Source organism: Lithobates pipiens, unplaced genomic scaffold (assembly GCF_037356315.1).
Source record: "Lithobates pipiens isolate NorthernLeopardFrog02 unplaced genomic scaffold, aLitPip1_a1.2 Scaffold_22, whole genome shotgun sequence".
Taxonomy (NCBI): domain Eukaryota; kingdom Metazoa; phylum Chordata; class Amphibia; order Anura; family Ranidae; genus Lithobates; species Lithobates pipiens.
The window spans coordinates 57,101,457-57,127,077 of NW_027507784.1; the positions used below are offsets into that span (position 1 = coordinate 57,101,457).

Genomic DNA, 25,621 nt, shown 5'->3' on the forward strand with positions numbered 1-25,621 from the left:
AATTTATGTAGTTAATTTCCTAAACTAGTTTGACCTCTGTATAATGGGTTAATATACTGCCATCTTGTGGTTATTTTGGTTATAGAAACATCCTTTTCTGTTTATTATCTGTGTTCCCAGCCATCTTATGATGCATTTGCTGTTCCTGCTTCTCTGTCTTGTGAGGAAGAGATGGACACTTCAATGTAGGCCTCATGCCTGCTCACATCCGGGAACACATTACCATGTTTTGACCAGCAGATACAGTCTTTCAATCATGTGCCACATTTTGTTGTCTGCTATACCTACTGCTTGCAATAAAAGCCACACTTATGGAAGAAACAGTGCCAGGGGAGTTCAAGCTATGTGATAAAGACTGTCCGCTGTGATGATATCTGCTTATACAGGCCAGTCATAGAGGTCTCAGCAAGGGATAAGTCACTATTACAACAGTTGGAGTCAGAATACTAACTACCCTTAAGACTGTCCCCTCCCCACTCCTAACACCTATGCCTACTATCCTGTTTAAGAAAGATCTGTATATTCACCAATTTTTTTAGACCACTCTGGTCCAGTCATATGTGATCTCACATGTCAGTTAGCAACCAGCTGCAGGGGAGAGGAGAGCATGCTCCGAGAACAGCTGGTAATGGTTGGGAGCATGATGCTACCTGTAGCCTTCAATGGCCTATATGTGGTCAGCGCTCCCTCCTCTCCCACGCAGTGGCCCAGGCTGACACAGGGGATCTGGATCACGTGAGCAGGCTAAAAGTATTAAAGTATATACAGGTTAATTTCACAAGTTAGTAAGCATAGGTAGTGTTAATAAAAGGAAAGGGACAGTTAAAGCTAGCCCAGAATTCCACTGTAAGAGTTTGCTTAGCAGAACAAAGTTATTTTGGCAGATGAATAGTAAACATTTCTACAGGGTACCTGCCAATAGGAGGTAAAATTGTCCAAGTTAGTGATTCAACATGTTTGCAGGATTTCATAAAAATGTTCTGCCTCCCTACAACTACTACAGCTACAACAGCTACAACAACTACAACTTGGGCAAATACTGAAATCACGACCTGCAGAGGTCCTCCAGCTCTAAGCAGAAGGAAGGAGTGAACAAAAACTCATTTGAATCCACTGTGCTTAGTAGGCCAAGGCCATCGCGCAGTAACTTACTGCAACTAGAATTAATCCTTTGCGGATCTCACACCAATAAACTAAAATCAGGTTGTGATGGGTTATTGCACTTTGCAATTCACCACAGACTATTGCACGGCTGCACTGGATAAGCCTCTCTGTCTGTCTTTATTGCCTCTTTGAAGCTTTTAAAATCAGACCATGAAACTGTGTTGGTGTTATAGGTTAAATTCAATAATTACATCCATAAAACATATTAATTAGCTTGTGTACTTTGCCACATGTCTCCAACACGAGGAAACACAGGAGGGGTGGTCGGTGGTCAAGAACACTCCAGTTGAGTTAAATCAGTCATTAGCTGGTGAATGTTTATGAATACTACTTTGCTCATTTGTAAATTGCGACAGAAAGAAAAATAGGAACATTAGGTTGGGAAATTCGTAAACAGCACTCAATTATTTCTGCCAATATCATATGAGCTGGAAATTGAATGCTAATGCTTTAGATAATCAGTGTACTTGGCGTCAGAGATGATTATAAATAAATAATAGTAATAATGAAAATTGCATAGGGAACAAATTACCCAGACAATGGTTGCGAACAGTGCAGTTTCGCAACCACAGGACTCTTCACATTTCAAACGTTTTAATTAGTGAAGGCGGCGTTTACTGTGCTATTTTCATATAAATAACCAAGGGCATAATACAGTTTAACTGTTCTCACCAGGATTCAGACATTGCACTGCTGAAAGATGTAGAAATCAGTTGCATGAAGTACCATGGAAATTATGTTGGTACTCATTTATATAAATTTCAGCCAAAGCAACATAGGGACATTAGCAAACACCTTTGCTTCTGTTATCTTACCTACTATAGAATAATGACATTAGGTTTCTGATTGGTTGCTCACTCTGAGCCAATTATGTGCAGTAAATGGATTAATAGAAATAATAAAAATCTGTTGCATGGTTTAAGCCAGGACTTTCATACAGCTTGGTGGTATGTGAACTAAATAACGGAGGTACTTAAAAAAAAAAGTAGAAAAGTCCTTTTTCTTGATTTATACCTTCAGGTAAAAGCCTATAATGAGGCTTACTGGTAAGTACAGTCAATTTCTTCTAAACATGCACCATTTAGGAGATATTTACTTTAGCAGTGCTGGCGCAATGTGCTGTCCATTGCCTCGTACACGCTATGAGACTCTGGTTGTTTGCATGCTAGTCTCAGATCGAAAATGAATAGGTTGCTAAAGTTATGAAAACTCTCATAAGATAGAATACAACTTCAGAAATTAGTATTTTATTGTATTGTAATGTATTTTCATTTCCAAACATTCATGGTCCTGGTCACTCGAATACTATACTAATTACGCAAAAATTGTTTTTCTGTTATCTTTTGAGAAAAAGTTTTGCTCTTGTCCCTTCAGATATTTTCGCATGAACTGTCGCAATCGTCTCTCGAAAGCTGTGTACTAATAGTTTATTATACGATCAGTCTGATAGTCTCTTCGTATGTACTAAGTATAAGGGTGGTATTCTAGCCACCACTGAAAGGGTGGCATTCTTCACAATGACCAGCATAAGGAGCATTTTCCTAATGACCCCTGATCAATTGGTTTTAGCAGGAGTCACCATGACCTAGAAGTTTTTTGCTCAAAAATGTCACTAGTTTTAGCCATTTAGTTTTTTGTGATTTTACACAAAGAGGATTATATTCTTAGGGTTTTCTTTTTGCTGTTCCTTGCTTTCCATGTGTAAGACCAGGTAATATCCAGCTTTTAAAGTTATACTGGTATCTAATAGGTTTGATGATGAGGATGATTTTGACAGTCTGATGAAGGGGGTATTGGAATATATTGGGTAATCCACTGGGCCTCTAATATTAAAACCCCTTGTATAAGTGATTCTGCGAATCTGTGCATGTGACAACTGTTGCTTCATCTATTGGACTGTCTGGGGAATATGTTCCTACTTTTTTTTTTCAGATCTGATAAACCAGTAACAGGCATATTAACCTAATGGAGAAACATCCCCATTCACATTGGTCCTGATCATTCCTTGGGTTGAAATTGTATAGACATTTTGGTGACAAATATACATTTTTGTGGGGGAAATAATTAGATCCAAGATAAACTTCCTATAAACTGAAGAAATAAATATGATCCAATAAAATCTCACCCAAACATTGATGCCATATACAATTGAATATGTGTACACAAGGTATCATTTAACAGCAATAGTATTATGTAAGACATTGCAAAGGCAGTGATAGTGGTACAAGCTAAACCCAAATCCTCAAGAAACTGGATTAAAGTAGCTATGCTAAACTCTGGTCCTCAAGGTTGGCCTATAGCTTGTGTTTTACCCAATACCAGTATCTATTTGAAAAAAATAAACAAAAAATAGTAACCAACATACGAGACAGCAATGTGGAACTCTGTGCAAAGGTTCAAAGTTGTTGCATGGTAATAGGGCCTTGTAGACTGAGCACCGCTGGACTAGAAGGCAGTTCTGATAATCAAGGAGCTAACTCACCAGTTACAAGTTCCCGTATCTCCTGGTCACTGGTTTTTCTCAGTAGTCTAAGTAGTGCAGGGACCCCACCAGCATTCTTTACTGCTATTTTATTTTCATCAGTAGACTTGCCATAAACCAAGTTCCTTAAAGCGCCACAGGCATTCTTCTGAACTTCCAGGACTTTGTTATCCAGAAGGTCTACGAGGTGCTTTATTCCTCCCAGCCTGCACACCTATGGAGGAAATAAATGTAGAGAGCATTCAAGAAATGATCTGCGATGCACTGCTTGTATCAACATCTTCAATTAGGTTCACTTTCATAAAAATCTATAGCAATTATCTAAATTTTTGAATCAGATAATTATGAAATGGCTTGTTAAAAATGTAACAACTTTAAAAATGTAAGTTTCCATTAGAGCTACTAAGTAGAGTTTTAGCCTGCTTTTTACATCTAGCATTGTATTTTTGCTTACACAACAGAGGAAAAAGCCCCTAGTTTGTAGGAGTCAAATTCTTTATCACAGCCAGTGGCGTCCAATCCATAAAGAGCGCTGCCCACCCTATCCATGATCTACATTTCAGGGTGCTGGACTATGGATTCCAATAGTGGGGGAGGGGGGTGTTTTTTTTGTTTTGTTTTTTAAGCCCCTGATTAAAGCCAGAGGCTCTAACAAAAAAAAAGGGTGGGCGCCCCCATCCCACCCATTTGTGTGACGATAGCGAATTCATTTTAGCTATTTTCACACTAAAGTGCCTTCTCGCTAATCAGGAGACAGGACGCGAGACCTGTTTCCCAATTGATCAAAGCATCGATCCTATTGGATGCCTAGCACTTAGGAGGAACAGAAAGGACACACAAAAGCAGAGGAAGCCGCAGCAGGAGCAGACACCAGAGCTAGGGAGGGGAGATGACACCACATCCTGCCAACCCTAGATCGGGAAGGAGCCTGACTGCTGGAGCGGGGTGTTGTCAGTGTCACAGCACGGGCACTCGGGGGGTGCATCAGTACCGCCTGGGGGGGGTGTGCTGTCAGTGCTAGGCCGCCCGGAGGGGGTGCTTGTTTGCTGCCCCCCAAAGAAAAACCCACCAGCCGCCACAGATCACAGCAGTGACTCCACCCCTATTGTGCAGCTCGTAGCAGGTTTTATTATTGCAAAGCAGGCAATATTTGCTGTGCCATCTCTTCAGATAATCCATGGTTCTTGGAATCTGTTATTAAATATTACATGTGGAAAGCCCTTAGAAATGTACTTTAACTGAGCTCTTTGAGTGCTGTAAATTTCAGAATATTTATGTTGTGAATGGCTAACCCCAAAGCAGATAAAGGAGAACTTTAAGAGCTTACATAGCAGTGCCAGATGGCAAAAAAATATTTGTGCAGCCCATAGCATCATATGTTGTAGAGTCTGGAAGACCTTGCATCAAAGCATGGGGAATAAAAGAAGTAAGACTCTTATGTGCAACAAGGACCGTTCCCTTTTCGGACACCATATATTGAATTTCCAAAGCAGCAGAAAGTCCAACATGGTGGCTAATAGAACATAACTAATGTCAGTTCACTTTTTGAATTACCGTGTTCAGCAGTAGGCATGTTTTTCTCCAAAACAATAACAGTCTTTCCCTTCTGTTATTATATGACAGAGAAAAGATTGCTATCATTCAGATAGAGTGTAAAACTCAATGGAGACCACAGAACAGCTATTTTTCGTTGACACAAGTTATTTGTACAGAGGCTATTGAGTGGTTCCTGTGCATTTTAAAATATATTGTTTTAGTGATCAGATAACTCATCACTGTGGCAAACAAGCCTAAAACATAAAAATGGAGCTGAAATATCGTTATACTTCAATGGGAATGTTTTGTAAAATACAACAGAGCAAAGCAAAAAAGAACGTGGTTCAGAGTAATAACAGATACATTGCCCAAAGGACAATACAAAGTGGACAATTTGAGTGCTATGGATAACATCTGCAAATATCGTTGCTCCAGTTTTTGATTCTATTTTTAAGTGTGAACCAAATCCATTTCACGTTTGAATTTTGTTTCTAAAAAAACTCTGCGAAGGAAAATGTTTTCTGGGAAATGGTCTTAGCATGCAATAGTACACATCTGAATTTTTGTTCTTCTTTGGAGCCATATGTCTTACTTCCAATTGTGATACCAAGACATAAAGCAAAGTAAACCCATCCCAAAGGGAAAAAACTTTGTGGCCTGAGCTCCACTTTGTTAGCATCTCTTACTTAACAGCCTATTTGTTTCCACAGAGGGAAAAAAATGATGCACAGTTTTACTTAAGATACATCTGTTCTGCCCCAAGGGTTCCTAAGCTAAAAATGTTGCTTTACAAGGCATGTACTCTTAATGTCCAGCTAGAATATACCGAGTGTATGGGGAGAACAGGCATATCCCCTATCCAACCTACAAGTGTTTGAGCAACCAACACTCAGGGAGTATTACTAAACCTATGCATACACTGAACTTTCAGAACATTGGACAATGCACTGGATTCCTCAGAGGTTCTAAATAACGCTCAAAGGCTCCATTGCACACTGGAGCTCAAAAAAGTTTTTTCTGAATGCCAGATTGCTGGCAGAAAACTCTGGTTGAAAAACGTGCTTTTAACAGCGTTTTGTACTAGCGTTTATGCACTTTTTTGGCGTTTATGGGAGTTTTTAATAAAAATACACAGAGGACACTTCAAAAATATCACAATGCATTGAAAAAGAACACTGAACACCAATTAACGCGCGTTTATGAGCGTTTGACATTTTTTTGTGTTTTTTGTGGTCAAAAAATTGTCACTTTGAACGCGATTTTATGGCGTTCAGAGAACAGCCCATAAACTCCACTGCTGATAAAAGCTAAAAAAAAATGTCCATGTGTGCATGGACACTTAGGATAACAGAGTGGAATTTATGGGAAGTTACAAAAAAAAAAAAAAAAAATACATCCAAACTCCAAAAAAAAGGATGTTTATGAGCTCCAGTGTACATGGAGCCTAAAGGAGGATCAGTGTAAAGCTGCCTTTTAAGCCGCAGGACTTTTAGCAATTTTTTAGGCAGTACAAGTGTATTGAAAAGGTTTGTCTACATTTAGTGGCAGCCATTTTGGGAAGCCGCTTTCATGACATGACACCTGATGTCACTAGTTTTTATGAACCATCAACAAAGTATACCGAATCGTGATGCAATTATAGCCACAACTGTCCTACATGAGATCACAGCCCATAAAATGACAGTCCCAATGCCCATGTGTTAGTGGGGGCATTACAGCAATATAGAGTGGAGCTTAGACCTACCTCAATCTTGGTTTTATGGTCCCCAAAGCACAGATGCTGCAAGTAGGCGGCTGCATTTGCCTGCACAGATGGGAAATGATGCTGAAGCATGTGAATGACCTCAGGCAATTCGGGGTCACGCCAGGCAAACTCTCTGAGGAAGGAAATAGAGGAATAGTTTAATGTACACATTTACATTAAATCCACAGTCAATGTGCAAGCATGATATTTTACACTACCAGAGATATTGCTTACATCAGTGAACATATTGAAGATATTAACCTTTCCAAATCAGATATCCAGACACAATGTCAACAATTTAAATCAAATTAAATCAGAGATAATCAAGTAGAACATTAACAAATCTAAAGATGAACTCCAGGTGGATATAAAAGACAAAAGCAATGCAGATGTGTATTCAATACACCATTGAATAATAAAAAAAAAAAAAATGAATGCCTTAAAACGCAAGCAGTGTAGGACTTTCTAACACAGCTTGGTACTACAAGGCTTTACATTTACCTTGAGTGGTAACATGGTGCTGAACATCCAAAACCTAAATATGGGTACAGATCAAACAACAATTGTCACAGGTAGCACTGTCTTCCTTCCCCTGGCTCCCAGTCAAACACTTCAGATCCCTCAAGACACATCCAACCATAGGAGCCACCATTGCAGTGATTTACCAAACCTTCTACTGGTGAGGGATGTCAACCATTTATTGCCCTTCACCACAGTTTTACATAATCATGAGTTTTCCCCCAGAATAGACAACAAACAACTTTTACATCTGGGCGACATAGGTCGATACTGGTGTGTGCACATTGTGACCTGGAATGGGTGCCCGAGATGCTTCCAATTTAATGCAGCCGCCTCTGGACCCCTGGCCAGCTTACCAACTGCAGCATTACTTGGCCTCAATTCTAGATCACGTTTTGTCTACTAGCCAACATTCACAATCTTCTTAATGGCCCAGGGAGGATTTTGTCCTTCCATATACATGCAAGTGTGAATCTGAACTACAGGTGACACTCCTAAAAGCACAGATTGATAGAGCCATTAAGCTAACCCATAAATCCTCATTAGCCAACCGGTTCCAAGAACAGGGTTACAAATTGATATCCCAGTGAAGTTGAACAAAATTTACCTGGAGGTCTCAAAAAGGTGCTGGTGATGTTAAAAGGAACTGGGCATTCTGTACATTTCTGGTAATTCTCTGCCTTAGAGACATACTGGATAGGTGTCCAAAATGTGAGATCAACTGACGTCCATGGACCTTGGTACAAACCCTATAGGATACTTATGCCATGCAAATCAGATCCTGATAAAGGAAAAGTTTGCTGACATTCAGCATGGGTATGTATTCCTGACCGATGGAAACAAACCTCACTCCCCTTGTTGAGTTATTGGTGCACTAAACTGAAATCAGGACCATGGAAGGATCGATGACCACTTAAAGTAGAACTTAAAGTAGAACTTAAAGTAGGACTATGGACAAACCATTTTTTTTCATTTTAGAGTAATGAGGGAGTTGTAACTCCTGTCAGATTTTTTTTCACCATCTGGGTCCCATTGTGGAAATTTTCCTTCACGTCCTGACCACCAGAACCAGTGACCCCATTGAACGATTCCCCCCCCCCCATTACTTTTCTGGGGACAACCCAAAATTTGGTATCTTGTTTTACTTTCAATGATAGTAGCAAACAGGAGAAGAGGAATCTCCCTAATGGGGGTACAGACAACTAACATTCCAACACAAAATTTTTTGCCTTGAGTTATACTTTAATAAAACAGAGGCGCCAAATTCACAGACAGCTGGCTTCTATGGATGGCCTTTACTTTCATGACATGCTATGATTTGCTGAATCCTCCCGATTAAATGGACTGATGTAAAATGTTGCCCTCTCTGGTACGCCAGGGCACGCTGGACATTCCCAGAGATTCTACTTTTCTTCACCTTCTCCCTTCCTTCTCATCCCCCCAGCCCTTTTTTTCCCCCCTCTTATAGTGATAGCTGCGTCCCTTGATCCCACATGGGATTATCCATCTTATTATCCCCCTTTTTCTTCCTGTACTTAACATATGTAAAATGTTCTGGACATTGTGCTCCCTGGGGTGGTAAGCACCTCCCATTTAGATACCTGTATTACAGAAGGTTTGTGTAGGATACGCAATGTTTATAACTTTCTCTAGTGATAGGTGCAAATCTCAGGGAAAAATGGTTTCTTAATGTATGTCAACATAGTCAACAGGTAACGATTGTTTTTCTTTCTTTCAATTATGAATTCACCTAGTTCCATGATACTATGCACTGTAAATGATGACTGCTTTTGCTTTTGATGGAACAAGTAATGGAGGCTGTAATCAAGGTCTGTACCATACCTATTTGCGCGACTTGAATAAAGAATAAAAATAAATGCAAGCAGTGTAATTACCTGAAGTTCACTTGCTGTCATCTACTTACAATAGCTGTACAGCGGAGGTCAGAATGGGGGGAGGAAAATCAGCACAATGTGCTGGAGTACAAGTAACATACTGATAGTGGGAAACAGAAGAGTGATAGAGATGAGCTCATCAGCCTGCTGCTTTTCCTTTCCCCATCCAGTCACAGGCTGGGGGCGGGACAAGACCTGAACGTATCATGCTTGATTTGCTACGGTATAGGAAACATCTAGAAATGTTAATTGTACTTTAGCAGTACTCTGTAAAATGTACCTTTTTGTTTTCTCTAGCAAGCAGTTCAGCCAGGAGAGTATGAGTGCAACGTTTAACCTGCCAGAGGAGCAATTTACTCCTTTAACCACTTAAGCCCCGGACCATTTTCCAGCTAAAGGACCAGACCCCTTTTGTGATTCGGTACTGCGTCGCTTTAACGGACAATTGCGCGGTCGTGCGACGTGGCTCCCAAACAAAATTGGCGTCTTTTTCCCACAAATAGAGCTTTCTTTTGGTGGTATTTGATCACCTCTGCGGTTTTTATTTTTTGCGCTATAAACAAAAATAGAGTGACAATTTTGAAAAATATGCAATATTTTTTACTTTTTGCTATAATAAATATCCCCCAAAAATATATAAAAAAAAAATTTTTTTCCTCAGTTTAGGCCGATACGTATTCTTCTACATAGAGGTCGACCGATATGGGTTTTTCTCTGGCCGATGCCGATATTTAGAAATCATGGCGGCCGATAGCCGATATATGATGCCGATTTTTTTGGGCCGATATGTTAGGCCGATTTTATTTTATTTTATTTATTTATTTATTTTTAATCCCCCTTGATCTAACACACCTTTCCCACTGGGGCGTTTTAAGGCGCTTTTGGGCTAAAAATAGCGCCTGTAAAGTGCCTGTAAAATGGCTCCCCTGCAGTCTGTGTGAAAGACAGAGTGCTTTCACACTGAGGCGATGCACTGGCAGGATCTTAAAAAAAAGTCCTGCAAGCAGCACGTTTAGAGTGGTGTATACCGCTCATCCACCACTCCTGCCCATTGATATGAATGGGCACCACTGCCGAAGCGCATGCAATGCGATTTGGCAGCGGTGCTTCATGGGCGCATTAAACCTCTTCCTTGGTCGCTAGCTGGGTTATATGTGCCCCACTAGCAGCCAAATAGCACCGCTAAAATGATGGTAAAGAGCCGCTAAAACTTGCGTTTTACCATCAACGCCTGTCCGCTCCAGTGTGAAAGCGGCCTTCATACGTGATACAGAAAATTTCTTACACTTAAACATTTATTAAACAAAACAAACCTCCAATCAGTTTACTTGTATGTATGATTTAGATAAAAAAAAATTATATATATATATATATATATATATATATATATATATATATATATATATATATATATATATATATATATATAAATAAAATAAAAACAGGTAGTCAAAACTTTTGGACAAAAAAAAAAAAAATGGGCTAACTTTACTGTTTTTATTTTATTTTTATTCTTTAAATGGTGTATTTTTTTCCCAAAAAAATGCATTTGAAAGACCTCTGTGCAAATGCCGTGTGACATAAAATATTGCAACAACCGCTATTTTATTCCCTAGGATCTCTGCTAAAAAAATATATATCCTTTTTGGGGGGGTCTGAGTGATTTTCTGGCAGAAAATACAGGATTTTTTACTTGTAAGCAACAAGCGTCAGAAAAGATTTAGTCTTTAAATGGTTAAACTGAGAACTTCTACACACAGAGATGACTTAATTCATTGAAGTGTAAACATTGTATCTTTCTGTTCTTTTCTTGGCAGTCTGCCCAGAGTGGAGGAAAGGGTTGCTATGACGACTCAGTCAACTTAGACCATTCTATACAGAAGTCATTTCAAAGTCCCGCTGTAGTTCTAAATCGGCTTTTTATCAGCACAAATCGGCCGATGCCGATTACCGTATATACTCGAGTATAGGCCGACCCGAATATAAGCCGAGGCCCCCAATTTACCCCCAAAAAAACTGGCAAACTTATTGACTCGTGTATAAGCCGAGGGTGAGACATGCCTGTCCATCCCTGTGTGTGTGTCCGTCCATCCCTGTGTGTCCGTCCATCCCTGTGTGTCCGTCCATCCATCCCTGTGTGTGTGTCCATCCATCCATCCATCCCTGTGTGTGTGTGTCTCCATCCATCCATCCATCCATCCCTGTGTGTGTGTGTCTCCATCCATCCATCCCTGTGTGTGTGTGTGTATCCATCCATCCCTGTGTGTGTGTGTGTATCCATCCGTGTGTGTGTGTGTGTGTGTGTGTGTATCCATCCGTGTGTGTGTGTGTGTGTGTGTGTGTATCCATCCGTGTGTGTGTGTGTGTGTGTGTGTGTGTGTGTGTGTGTGTGTGTGTGTGTGTGTGTATCCATCCGTGTGTGTGTGTGTGTGTGTGTGTGTGTGTGTGTGTGTGTGTGTGTGTGTGTGTGTGTGTGTGTGTGTGTGTGTGTGTGTGTGTGTGTGTGTGTGTGTCCAGCCTACCTTTGTCCCGAGCCTCCGTCCCGTGCCTTGCCTCCTTGCCTCCGTCCCGTGCCGTGCCTTGCCTCCGTCCCGTGTCGTGCCTTGCCCCCGTCCCGTGTCGTGCCTTGCCCCCGTCCCGTGTCGTGCCTTGCCCCCGTCCCGTGTCGTGCCTTGCCCCCGTCCCGTGTCGTGCCTTGCCCCCGTCCCGTGTCGTGCCTTGCCCCCGTCCCGTGTCGTGCCTTGCCCCCGTCCCGTGTCGTGCCTTGCCTTGCCTCCGTCCCGTGCCCTCTTCGTCGGCGCCTCGGCGGCCATTGTAAAATTCAAAAGCCGCGCCTCCGCCTTCGCCTGTGATAGGCGGAACACTGAATTTCCCAGCAGCCTGTGTTCCGCCTATCACGGACATCGTATCATCCTCGTCCGTAGTACGAGGATGATACGATGTCCGTGATAGGCGGAACACAGGCTGCTGGGAAATTCAGTGTTCCGCCTATCACAGGCGAAGGCGGAGCCGGAGGCGCGGCTTTTGAACTATAGAATGGCCGCTGTCTGTCTGCTCGACACGCTGATCGAGCGGGCAGACAGCGATGACTCGAGTATAAGCCGAGGGGGGCACTTTCAGCCTCAAAAAAGAGGCTGAAAATCTCGGCTTATACTCGAGTATATACGGTATTTAAAAAAACGGCAAATATCGGCCGATATATCGGTCGACCTCTACTTCTACATATTTTTGGTAAAAAAAAACGCAATAAGCGCTTGATTGGTTTGCGCAAAAGTTATAGCGTCTACAAAATAGGGGATAGCTTTATGGCATTTTTATTATTATTTTTTTTTACTAGTAATGGCGGCGATCAGCAATTTTTAGTGTGACTGCAACATTATGGCGGACATGTCGGACAAATTTGACACATTTTTGGGACCATTGGCATTAATACAGCGATCAGTGCGATTAAAAATGCACAGATTACTGTAAAAATTTCACTGGCAGTGAAGGGGTTAACCACTAGGGGGCATGGCTTGGCATGTGAGGTCACTGATAGTCTTTCCCCATAACAGGGAACAGATGATCAGTGACAGCCACACTAGGAAGCATGAGGAGAGGTTTTTTTACATTTACCTCTCCCTGTTCTTCAGCTCTGTGACCCGATCGCGGGACACTGGCGGTGATCGGGTCTGCGGGTCCCGCGCCCACAGAGCTCAGGACCAGGTTGCGAGTGCGCCGCCTCCGGCGCGCGACCCACGGCTGGGCTCTTAAAGGCAATGTACCTGTACGTGATTGTGTCCAGCCGTGCCATTCTGCCGACGTACATCGGCGTGAGGCAGTCCTTAATTGGTTAAACACTTAAGGACCAAGCCTCTCTCTGAGATTTGTTGTTTACCGTATATACTCGAGTATAAGCCGAGATTTTCAGCCCCTTTTTTTAGGCTGAAAGTGCCCCCCTCGGCTTATACTCGAGTCACCGCTGTCTGCCTACCTGATCAGCGTGTCGTGCAGACAGAGGGCGGCCATTCCACTGTTCAAAAGCTGCGCCTCCCTGTCTGTGATAGGCGGAACACTCAATTTCCCAGCAGTCAGTGTTCCGCCTATCACGGACATCCTCTCATCCTCATACTACGGACGAGGATGAGAGGATGTCCGTGATAAGCGGAACACTGACTGCTGGGAAATTGAGTGTTCCGCCTATCACAGACAGGGAGGCGCGGCTTTTGAATAGTGGAATGGCCGCCGTCTGTCAGACGAGGAGAGGTGCGGCTTTTGAATCCTGGCATGTTTTTATGACATGCTGATACATGCTGATCGGTGCAAAACGGCACACAATGGCACACGGAGCTGCAGAAGGACACAGAGGCATGCACAGGACACAGGTAGGCTGCAATGGACACAGGGAGGTACACAGGGAGGTATGCAGCTGCAGATGGGCATTGTTGACCCTCTTTTCCACTCTTTTAAGCTGTAACAGTAGCTGCTGCATGTCTCATCTTCGGCTTATACACGAGTCAATAAGTTTTCCCAGTTTTTTTGTGGTAAATTAGGGGCCTCGGCTTATATTCGAGTCGACCTATACTCGAGTATATACGGTACATGTTAAAAACGGTTTTGCTAAAAAATTAGAAAAGAACCCCCAAACATTATACATTTGTTTCTAACAACCTAGAGAATAAAATGGCAGTCGTTGCAACACTTTCTCACACCGTATTTGCGCAGCGGTCTTACAAGTGCACTTTTTTATGAAAAAATACACTTTTTTAATTAAAAGTAAGACACAGTAAACAGTAAAGTTAGCCCAGTTTTTTTCTTTATATTGTGAAAGATAATGTTACACTGAGTGAATTGATATTCAACATGTCACGTTTCAAAATTGCACCCGCTCGTGGAATAGCGGCAAACTTTTACCCTTAAATATCTCCATATGCAACGTTTAAAAAATTCTACAGGTTGCATGTTTTGAGTTAGAGGAGGTCTAGGACTAGAATTATTGCTCTCGCTCTACTAATCGCGGCAATACCACACCGTTTTCATATGCGGGCGCTACGCACGTATGAGTTCGCTTCTGCACGTGAGCTCATTGGGACGGGGTGCGTTTAACATTTTTTCTTTTTTATTTTTACACAGTTTTTTTTTTTTTTAATTGTCCCTTTTATTGCTATTACAAGGAATGTAAACATCCGTTGTAATACAAAAAAGCATGACAGGACGTCTTAACCACTTCAATACAGGGCATTTTCACCCCCTTCCTGCCCAGACCAATTTTTAGTTTTCAGCGCTGTCGCACTTTGAATGACAATTGCATGGTCATGCCACACTGTACCCAAATGAATTTGTTATTTTCCCCACAAATAGAGCTTTCGTTTGGTGGTATCTAATCACCTCTATGTTTTTAATTTTTTGCGCTATAAACAAAAGAGGAGCGACAAATTTTAAAAAAACAAATTTTTTACTTTTTGCTATAAATATCCCAATCTTTTTTTTTTTTTAAATCATTTTTCCCCCAGTTTAGGCCGATATGTATTCTACATATTTCTGGTAAAAAAAAAAGAAATTATGAAAAAAAAATAAATAATTGCAATAAGCGTATATTGATTTGTGCAAAAGTTAAAGCGTCTACAAAATACGGGATAGATTTATGGCATTTTTATTTAAAAACATTTTATTATTATTTTTTTTTTTTTTTAATAGTAATGGTGGCTATATACGATTTTTTTGTGACTGACTTTGCGACAGACATATTGGTCACTTTTGGGACCACATTTATACAGCGATCAGTGCTATAAAATTGCAAGGATTACTGTGTAAATGTGACTGGCAGGGAAGGGGTTAACACTAGGGGGTGATCGAAGGGTTAATTAGGTTTCCTGGGGAGTGAGTCTAAGGCCCCTTTCACACTGGGGTGGTTTTCAGGCACTACAGCGCTAAAAATAGCACCTGTGTAGCGCCTGAAAAAAACGGCCCCTTTCACTCCAGTATGAAAGCCCGAGGGGCTTTCACACTGGAGCGGTGCGCTAGCAGGACGGTGAAAAAAGTCCTGCTAGCTGCATCTTTGGAGCGGTGAAAGGAGCGGTGTATTCACTGCTTCTAAACCGCTCCTACCCATTGAAATCAATGGGACAGCGCGGCTACACCGCCGGCAAAGTGTCGCTGCAGCAGCACTTTGCGGGTGGTTTCAACCCTTTTTCGCCCGCTAGCGGGGGTTAAAAGCACCCCACTAGCGGCCGCAGACCGCCGCTATAACGGTAAAGTGCCGCTAAAAATAGCGGCGCTTTCCGGACGACGGCCGCACCGCCCCAATGTGAAAGGAGCCCAACAAGGAGAGGAGACACAATTGGTCTCCTCTCACCTGACAGGATGTGGATCTGTTTTATTTACACACACAGGTCCATGGTCTTGCTGTGTTCACAGGTAATCACGGGTGAGCGGCGGACATCACGGCCACCGGAAACACGCACCGGGCCCCAAGCAATGAGGTGGGCGCGCCCCCTAGAAGGCCGGGAAGCCCAGGACGTCATATAATGCCTGCCCAGGATGGGAGATCCCTCCTGCGGACGTCATATGACCATGGGCGGGTAATGAAGTGGTTAAATATGAGATCTTGGGTCAAAAAGACCTCAGATCTCATATTTACACTAAAATACAATAAAAAAAAAAATTTGTCATTTAAAAAAATGGCCCTTTAAAAGCTATGGGCGGAAGTGACGTTTTGATTTGGAGGCATATGGGGGCCATCTGCCCCTCGTCTCCATGTCACACACACGAGGGACAATATCCGATCGCCATCACCGGCGGGGGAGCCTCTCTCCTCCCGCAGATAAAAGTGATCTTGGGGCAAATCTGCAGCAGAGACCACTTTTAACTTGAAGCGGACCCCCCGCTGAAGAAGAGGATACCGGAGTTATGGCAGCTAGCTGCTGCCATAACGATACTCCTCTTCAAGGTACTGACGTATAACTACAGTGGGCGGTCCAGAATGTGACCACATAAAACTGACAGGACAGTTTAAAAAAAAAATTTGGATATGGCCTTAATGAATTTTTTTTAATTTATATTGCAAAATGAACTATACTTTCCCTTCCAACCAAGCCCACAATCTGGATAGATCCTTTAATGTTAAATTATTGGCAACATTGCATGAGACTGCTCATCTAGCGAGCATAAGAACATGATGGTTGGTTCTTGATAATTAAGGCATTAGCACTAGCTAAAAATGTTATAATTCTGGAATCCACATGACTAATCTGGCACGCATGATGAAGGCTGTGATTACTCGAAAAGTTATTTTAATATAGAAGAACTCTGTGATTGGCTACAAGCTGGTACATCATGGAAAAACAAAACAAAAAATAAAAATAAAAAGACGGGACCAGCAACACCAGATTCTACTCGGCATGGGAGACTAAAAGGTTTTCTAAAAATTTTATCTTTCTTCGTACAAGTTAAAGCGGAGCTCCACGTTCATTTTGTAATTTACACTAGAAATGGCTGGAATCTAAGGCAGGTCATACATTATGCAATTTTCTTTTCTTCAACTAAGGTTAAACACTGACTGTGTTGATGGGGGAATCCCTCCCGTAACACTATTGTGTACTGCCGGTAGACAGCTTTCCCCACTGGCAGAATACAATGATCACTACTGGCGGCTATAGTCGCCAGTAGTGATCAGGCAAAAAATCACCTGACAGGCTGGTTGTACTAAAGTTGATCAATGGATCAACCTCAGTATAACCAGCCTACCCATAGACAAATCGAAATTCGTCCTGTTGCTGCTGAACCTGCTTAACTGATTGAAGCTTTTATACAAGAGGCATTGTACATAAAGATTGTCCTAGTAGTACAGCCTTTGCCGCCAGCCTGAAGACTTAGCTGTATATTACAGTGTGATTCTATTTAGCTGACAAAGCCTGTCTTCCAACAAACACATTACAATGTAAGCTTACAAAGCAAATCCAATCACAAAGCATCACACAACACTGAACAAGGGAAATAAATGATCGCTTTACACAAAATGTACAGCACTATCAGGTGCCATAGGACAACTCCCATGCAGTGAATATCAAAAATCAATATGGCGCTAAACACATTATCCCAAAAGTACTCGCAAAGAAGAAAGAACAGTCTGCAATATGACTTCAGGCTGGGGACAGTTTTGGATTATCAAATAAGCAAAAAATAAAAATAAAAATGGACAGGTGAATACAACAAGAAAACATCGGCTCTGCATAAGGCATCCTAATAGATTGTATTGAAACTATTGATAACCTTAGCGCATGGTACTTTATCATTGTAAATTAAAAGGACAGGTGAACTAGATTAAACACAAAAAAACTTTCAATTTATTTATTTGTTTTTAAACAGTGTATTATTTATAATATGAGACCTATGATGTATTTATACAATGTAAACAATATGAAGGTAAGCAAATTGGTCAGACAATTACCTTTTTTAAATAAAATCAGATTCCTCCATCAACCCAAACAAGGAAAAATGGAGGAAACTTTCCTCGCTGGGACATTATATTCTGACAGTAGGACCCGCTGCACAAGACCACATTGATCATTGGCTGCAGCTGCTGACTGGCAAAATTTCTCCAGTATGTCCCTTTGAAAATAAGTCAAATGAATGCCTGTGGAACAGACGGGGACAGCCACACAATAATCAAGACTCCGCCAGTCTCTACAGAACCAGCCCAATATCAATCAGTGTATGGCCAAGCTTTATCGTCAAACCAACCAACTCATACACATCTGCTAAATTTGGGCATACATTATGGTTTGTATGCATTTTGTTTTACTTCTTACATTCAGTATTACATTTCAAGAAATATAGAATTTCTTTGAAATAAGGTAAATATTTTAAATAAACATTGACATTTACAACTTGATGCAACAGCTTCAAGCTTAGTAAAGTGTCTCAAAAGCTTTTGTGCTAGCAACAAACCTAAAGAGGCGCACTGCTTCCCTCTGTCCTAGCAACGAAGCCGACCACTTAACAGATTCATTCATATAGTCTGTTATTAAGCAAACAGTCAGCACTGGGCCTTCTTATTAAAACAAAGCCCAACATGCTGTCCATAAAAATGTAATGGAAACACCAATGATAGAACACCAATTTCTAAAATATGTTGAACAAATAAGTAAATAAAATAAACTTTCTAACACTGTACACACAATGTGATCAACGCCTATTTTCTACTTCTACTCACTTTTCTTATTACTCTGATTTCCCTTCTTTTAGTAAGTCTCATAAAATACTAGGCAAAAATACAGTACATTGTAAAGCAACATTTAGACAGGTAAAAGGTTTTGAACTCTTGTGGGTTACCTGACAATTCGCCAGAGCCTTGCTGGAACATGAAATGAAAACATCACAGCACCTTTCAGAAGACTACCAGGCTTTTCCTGAGAAAATAACAAATGCCAGTGCCAAACAATCATACCAGCTCAGGTAAACCAACAAGTACAGCATATAAATACTTTACTGTACACTCAATGTAGAACTATGTCATATTTATTCATAGAACAATTATGACAAGAGGGAGGATTTCTGACGAGATTCACAGTAGACTACCAGCCATCTAAGGAAACCTGCATTATGATAAATTATAAGGACTGCCATTGGGGACCTATTTTTCTGAAAATTCCAGTTGCCTGGCTGTCAATGATTCTCTAGCTACAGCATTTTTACTGAGTCACTGAGCTGGAAAAAGTGTGGAAATCAGGTGTTAGGACTCCCCTCGAAGCATGCTTGTACCAGGTCAAAAACACAAAAAATATTGAGGCCAGACACACCCATTAGGCTGTCATTCAAGAGGATGTTAGCAATGACAGCACTCCTTTCTTTCAGCAGGGGTTATATTGATTACAGAAATAAACATTTATGAATTATGCACTCCCTCTGTAGCAGATATCTTATCTCAACAGTAGTTTAGCAATTAAGCTGACCATATACAGCTCAAATGTTGGCAGACTCAGCAGGAATCGGCCAAAATTCAAGTCGTATGTGGCCCTGTAGGCACTACCTATCTTGACAAACTTTTATCTGAAAATTAAAGCAGTTGGATTGAAAATTCTTGGCAGAGCAGTGACTGCATCCAGTTAGTCACCTTTCAGGTATTCTGACAGTCACAAGTAGCCAGCTGTCTAAATACAATATCTAGCAAGGGCGACTCCTTCATCAATGCCGTCTAGCCTGGACAAGGGAATCTACCGATTTCTCATTCAGCCTGCAGGCAAATATAAAAGAAATCCTAATGTGTATGGCAGCTCTAGGCAGAGTCACTGCAGTGGCCAATCTACAAAACTATGCACTGGATAGAATAAGTATGCCTGAGCGTGCATAAAAAATGTAAAATATTGCTTTAGGCTCGGTTCACACTAGCTCGACTGAAAAGTCGCACGACTTTCAGTGCAACTTTGGAGTCCGACTTTGATGTCACTTTTTACATTACGGCATTAAAGTCATATCAAAGTAAGACCAAAGTAGCGCAGGAACCTTCTCCAAAGTTGGACAGACTTGTGTAGTATCAGTTAAGACAGCTCTTATAGGGAAACATTAAATTTCACATGTCACCCAACTTGGGGTTTCACAAGTCAGATCCTATATCACATCAGTGTTAACTAAGCTTTGGGGTAAATCATGCTATATTACATACAGTATGACTGAAAATACAATTAACTTTCTCTCTTTTTTTTTTTTAAAAGCCAGCAGCTACAAATACTGCAGCTGCTGACTTTTAAAATAGTGACACTTACCTGTCCAGCGCGCCCGCGATGTCGGCCCCCTAAGCCGATCGCTAGGTCGTCTGTCGGGTCCTGCCGCCGCCATCTTTAGTATGGGAATCAGGAAATGGAGCCTTTCGGCTTCATTTCCCGGTTCCCTACTGCGCATGCGCGAGCTGCGCGGCGCAATCCGGACGGTCCCCGCTGCCTCTGGGAACTGTGTGTTTCCCAGCAGGCAGCGGGGCACTTGCGCAAAGGGGCGGGCAGTTGCGGAAAGGGGCGTAATCTACGCCCCTTTCCGCAGACAGCTATCCCGGAAGTGGGTGCAGTTACCTGGATTATCCAGGTACCTGCACCCCCCTCCCCCCTGAAAGGTGCCAATTGTGGCGCCGGAGGGGGGGGGGATTCCGATGAGCGGAGGTCCATTTTAGGGTGGACCTCCGCTTTAAGGAATATTTTGTCAGTGTCTAGGGTAGGGAGAGGGGCAGTGGTATAAAAGCAGGCCCAAACTCAAAACTTTTTCTCTTAATTTAGACTGAGTAGGGAATTAAAACCCCAGTCGGTTAGGATTTTGATATATGTCCTGTTGCTGAGATTTGCATTAATTTCCTTTAACAGAGACAACAGAAAGTAAAAAAAAACTCAAAAGTGCTGATAATTCTCTGCTGTTACCCAAAGTGTCTCCAGTTGTAAGTTCAAACTGGAGCTCTAAATGAAGACAGCTCTCCAAAGGAGTGTGGGGAAAAAAAACAAAGGCGTGCGCACTGTTTTTTATTGTTGCCGAAACCCTTGTGAAGCAACTGCCAACTGTAACAGTTAAAAAAAACTTAGAGTCTAACATTTCAAAGACAGCCAGGTGGGTTTGACAGAAAGAGAAAATAAAAGGATTTACTATATCCCATTTTATCAGAAAAACAAATATATTACTGAGTATCTGGGTGTTGCTATCATTTCTATTTTAATGTCGCGTACACATGATCGGAAATTTGGCCAGCAAAAGACCAATGAGAGCTTTTTATCGGAAAATGCGATCGTGTGTATGCTTCATCAGACTTTTGCTGGCCGAATTTCAGCCAGCTAAAGATTGAGAGCATGTTCTCAATTTTTCAGTCAGAAAAGGTTCCTATCCGAAAATGCGTTTGTGTGTATGCAATTCAGACATGCAAAAACTCACGCATGCTCAGATTCAAATATGTGATGGAAGCTATTGGCTGAACTTTTTTGCTAGTCCCGTCGTAGGTGTTGTACGCCACCGCGTTCTTGACAGTCGGAATTTGGTGTGACCGTGTGTATGCAAGGCAGCTTGAGTGAAATCCTGTCGGAAATTCCATCGGGAAAACCATCAGAGCTTTTTCCGACCAAAATTCCGATCCTGTGTACACGGCATAAAAGATCAGAGATGGGAGATAGTCTCTAATAGGACAGGCAATATCAGATGCATCTTATTTTCAGGATGAAAGTGAGGTTCTTTACTCACAATAGTTGTATATAGGACATTTAGCAATTCGATTTTAGTATACATCTTTGGGATGCCATAAAGAAATGGGATGGAAAAATCATACCATAGTAAAAAACAAAACAAAACAAACAAACAAACCAAAGAAACCAAAGAAACTGACAGTCGGCTCTGTGTAAACACAGCAGAAACAAATAGGTGGTGGTTCCTGTACATTTACCAGCAGCAGGTAATCCGATATATAGTCATTTTATATGTTTATTAACATACTGTCACAATATTATATTACGGTCAGTAAAACACAAAATTGCTAGACATCCTGTACTACCGAGGAGGAATTTAAAATAGTTGTAAAAGATCTGAAGAAAAATACAATCTTCATGTTTAGTAGATTTTTACAATTATGGCCTCTTTATTTGGTATGCAAAAGGAGTGTCAATTTTACTTGAGAAGCGAAAAAAGGCTCCGTCTCGCCTGCAATTCACAGCTAACCCATTTGCGCAATTCAGGCAAACTGACCTTGGCTACTATGTTATAGCAGTCACTAACCCATAATAGACACAGATTCTCAATGATCTTCCATGTGGCTTAGTTTATGAGGAAGCAAACTATATCACCATAAATCCCTGTTGGCTTTTCTCTGCTTCTACTCTCACAACTGATCAGTAAATAGAAGGATGGAAGGAGGGCTGCAAAAAGACAATTATACCAGATGATTCTCCATAAGGCAGAATAACAATGGCAGGGAAGGGATAGGCCTTGGGGCTATCCCTGAGATGGGAATGAGGGACACCTATTCCCAAAAGTAGGAAAAAAAAAATATTAATGGTTAAACTTGCAAGTGCTTTAATACCACTACTGTCTTTTTAAAGAGGCGTTCCGCCTGCCCTTTAAAAATCAGCAGCTACACATAGCGGGGGGGGGGGGGGGGGGGGATCAGATAAGTGGAAGTTCCATTTTTGGGTGGGACTACGCTTTAAATTTACGAATGCAGCAATTTAGAAAATGGATGAAAGATTTAGCAATGTAAAACATTTTTTTGAATAGAGAAATAGTGCATTTTATATATAACTATACATTTCAGACCAAAATTAGGGACAAATGAGGGACAGAGGGACTTTATTCCATATGGGGGACAGTCCCTGGAAACCAGGGACAGTTGTGACCTATGAAAATGCATGAAATAAGTGCATATTTCTCTGGCTCTATTTGAAAGTATAGATCTGTGTCCAGACCCGAGTTTGTAGATCCCATCCAACTGTGTCTGCTCTATATTAGCACTATACACCAATTGGCTATAAATCTATGACCACCCATCTAAAACTGAGTAAATCTCCCCCTTTTGCTGCCAAAACAGCCCTGACGCCACTAGACCTCTGAATTTATGTTGTGGTATCTGACACCAAATAATAAGTCCTGTAAGTTGTGCGGTGGGATCTCCATGGATGTGACTTTTTTTTCCAGCACAACCCAGAGATACGTGGTTGAATTGAGATTTGGAGGCCAAGTCAACACCTTCAACTCACTGTATTCCTCAAATGAGTCTCAAACCATTTTTGCAGTGTGGCAAGGCACATTATCGCTACTATCTAAAATTAAAATTTTTCATAAAGGGATTACTTGGTCAGCAATAATTATGTTTATGCAGGTGGTACATGTCAAAGTAACATCCTCATTAATGTCAGGATCAAGATTTCCAAGCAGTATATCGCCCAAAGCGTCAGATTCCCAAATTGCATCCTGGTACCATCTCTTCCCCAGGTAAGCGGTGCACACACACCCAGCCACGCACATGATTTAAAATAAATCATGATTCTCCAGACCAGGCCACCTTCTTCCATTGCTCATTGGTCCAGTTCTAACACTCACTTGCCCACTGCAGGTTCGTTTGGCTGTGGACACGGGTCAGCATAGGCACCTGACAAGTCTGCAGCTGCACAGCATACACAACAAACTGCAATGCAGTTTTTCTGCTTTCAACACCAACTTCTGGCACATATTTACTTGCTGTCTAATATATCTCAAGCCTTTCAGATGCCATTGTAACAAGATAATTATTGCTATTCACTTAATCTGTCAGTGGTCAAAGTTATAGCTGATCAGTGTATTTCCACTAAAGTATGCTATAAGCAAGTATTTGGCATTTTGCAGAGTACAGTGGGGACTGGCTGGAGCAGTATTACTTTGACGCAGTTGACTGTAATGATGTAATGATGTAGATCAGTGCAAGGTTTAATTTTAAAATGTCAGTGCAAATGCTACTGTGCCCATGTGCAGCTAACACTTCCCTTTACCTAGTAGCTGTGCGCTCACTTTGTATTCAGTAACATAAGGACACATTTCTGCTTCAGAGCTTTTTAGGCTTATATAGCCCAAAAAGGACCAAAGGGCTGAAGAGAATAGTCAAATGTGAGTTCATTCTGAAATATGAGGGGAGGGGGCAGTATAAGTTTAAAGCTGCCCATAAACATGGGAAGACTGTCATGTAACTGTCCTTTTCTTACAGAAACAGTCACTTGTGCCTGTGACAAAAGCAGCTGGTGGCCACCCACTTTAGTAGAACAACAACTGAGCAGGTAGGTAAACACGTCTTGCCAACTCATTATTTCCGTGCATACAATATGTGTATTGCAAGCAGAATCTGTCTTCCCCACTCTCCCCTCTTATTGACATATAAAGTAACAATTGGCTGAGCAGAATATTTCTGTTTATGGAGCGGTCTGCTGTCATAATTACAAAAAGGGTGATCAGATCATGCCCACACAACAAATCACCCTCCGAAGTATATCAGGAGTCCGCAGCTTCCAGGTACACCTCTAGAGAAAGCTTCGGAAGTAACCAACAACTGTGTACAATAGTAACCTTTTTTCCCCCAACTGCACTTAAATTCAAGTGTCAAATTCTATTTATAGAAGAGAATTAATTTCTTAAATTGGTAGTGTTGTTGTGCTGAAAAACTTTGCCATGAAACACAGTGCAAAATAAGTCCATCCCAGCAAGAAAAAAAAAAAAGAAAAAAGCTATCCACTGAATAATTAATATGCAGATTAAACAATCTCCAGAACACTTGCTAAATCAAGGGCAACTCCTCATTATGAGGCCTGACCCTTATATCCACAGAAATGATGTGCAACACCCATGCCATCTACTTACCTGGGATCTTTCTGGATGCTGTCAATAGATGGTGACCTTGTTGTTCCATCGTCTGCCGGGGCCCCATGTGGCATCCTGTTGTAGCTGCCTTCAGATACCCGGAACGGCATTGATCTGTATGGCTCTGCATAGGTAGCTGCAGTGTTGAGAGCATAATTATTTCTTTGGTATGCAAGTGTGTTACGCTGACTCAATGTCCTTTGAAGATTACCCGACCCTAGCAAAACAAAACACAAAATCATGCCTGCGCTCTTCAAATAGGACACCTGCTGTGATTGTTACAGGAACATAAAAATCCCACACAAAGTGGACAGTATTAAGACAAGATGGTGAAGGTGACAGTTATTCAAAAACATTTAACATTAATCTGACATGAACCGCAGCTATGCAGCCAACAGCTGCCATGACAGAGTGACAGCGGGAGAGCTGCAGGATGCAAAGGCTTACTCCAATTCATTAAGGAACATTGGATTAATCGACTAATGGAGTGAGGTCACTGTAGCATGCAGACAGACACAGCACAAGTCTTATTTGGTAAATACGAATAATGAATTCAAACTGGGAAAAGTGAAGCCATTGTCCATAGAAAACAACCAAGGGCTTAGTTTGATTGGAAAACAAAGTGACAAACAGAAGCCAACTGATTGGTATGGGAATCACAGTTTCCTTCAGTTATCATCCATCGAGTATGATCGACAGTGAAGATGTTACCTCAAGGCTCCATAATTCTATCAATGCTCACAGTTTATCAGATCCTCCCACAATGTTATGTGCATGCCTTGCACACATCAAGTATTATCTGCTAAACAGTGTTTTAAAGATAAAGAAAATACATTTACACGTTCTTCAACTACAAAACAGTGGAAAACATTTGTTTAAAGTACATTTGTCCCAAAAATGACCATACAATAAAAAAAAAAAAATACCTTGTGTAGAAGCCTCATATCAAAAGGATCAGTTAAT

At 41.4% G+C, this 25,621-nt stretch overlaps 1 protein-coding gene across 8 annotated transcripts in view; it reads right to left on the minus strand.

Moving 5' to 3' along the window:
* Nucleotides 1-25,621, minus strand: part of PKP4 (plakophilin 4) — a 474,949-nt gene that overhangs the window by 86,004 nt on the left and 363,324 nt on the right. For 6 of the 8 annotated variants that reach the window (XM_077447646.1, XM_077447645.1, XM_077447648.1 and 3 more), the window contains 3 exons: nucleotides 24,659-24,875; nucleotides 6,927-7,059; nucleotides 3,647-3,860 (listed from right to left, as the gene is read on the minus strand). In XM_077447646.1, the coding sequence (XP_077303772.1) occupies nucleotides 3,647-3,860; nucleotides 6,927-7,059; nucleotides 24,659-24,875 (564 nt within the window). The remainder of the gene's footprint in view (nucleotides 1-3,646; nucleotides 3,861-6,926; nucleotides 7,060-24,658; nucleotides 24,876-25,621) is intronic. The other 2 variants (XM_077447649.1, XM_077447647.1) reach the window with 1 other exon arrangement.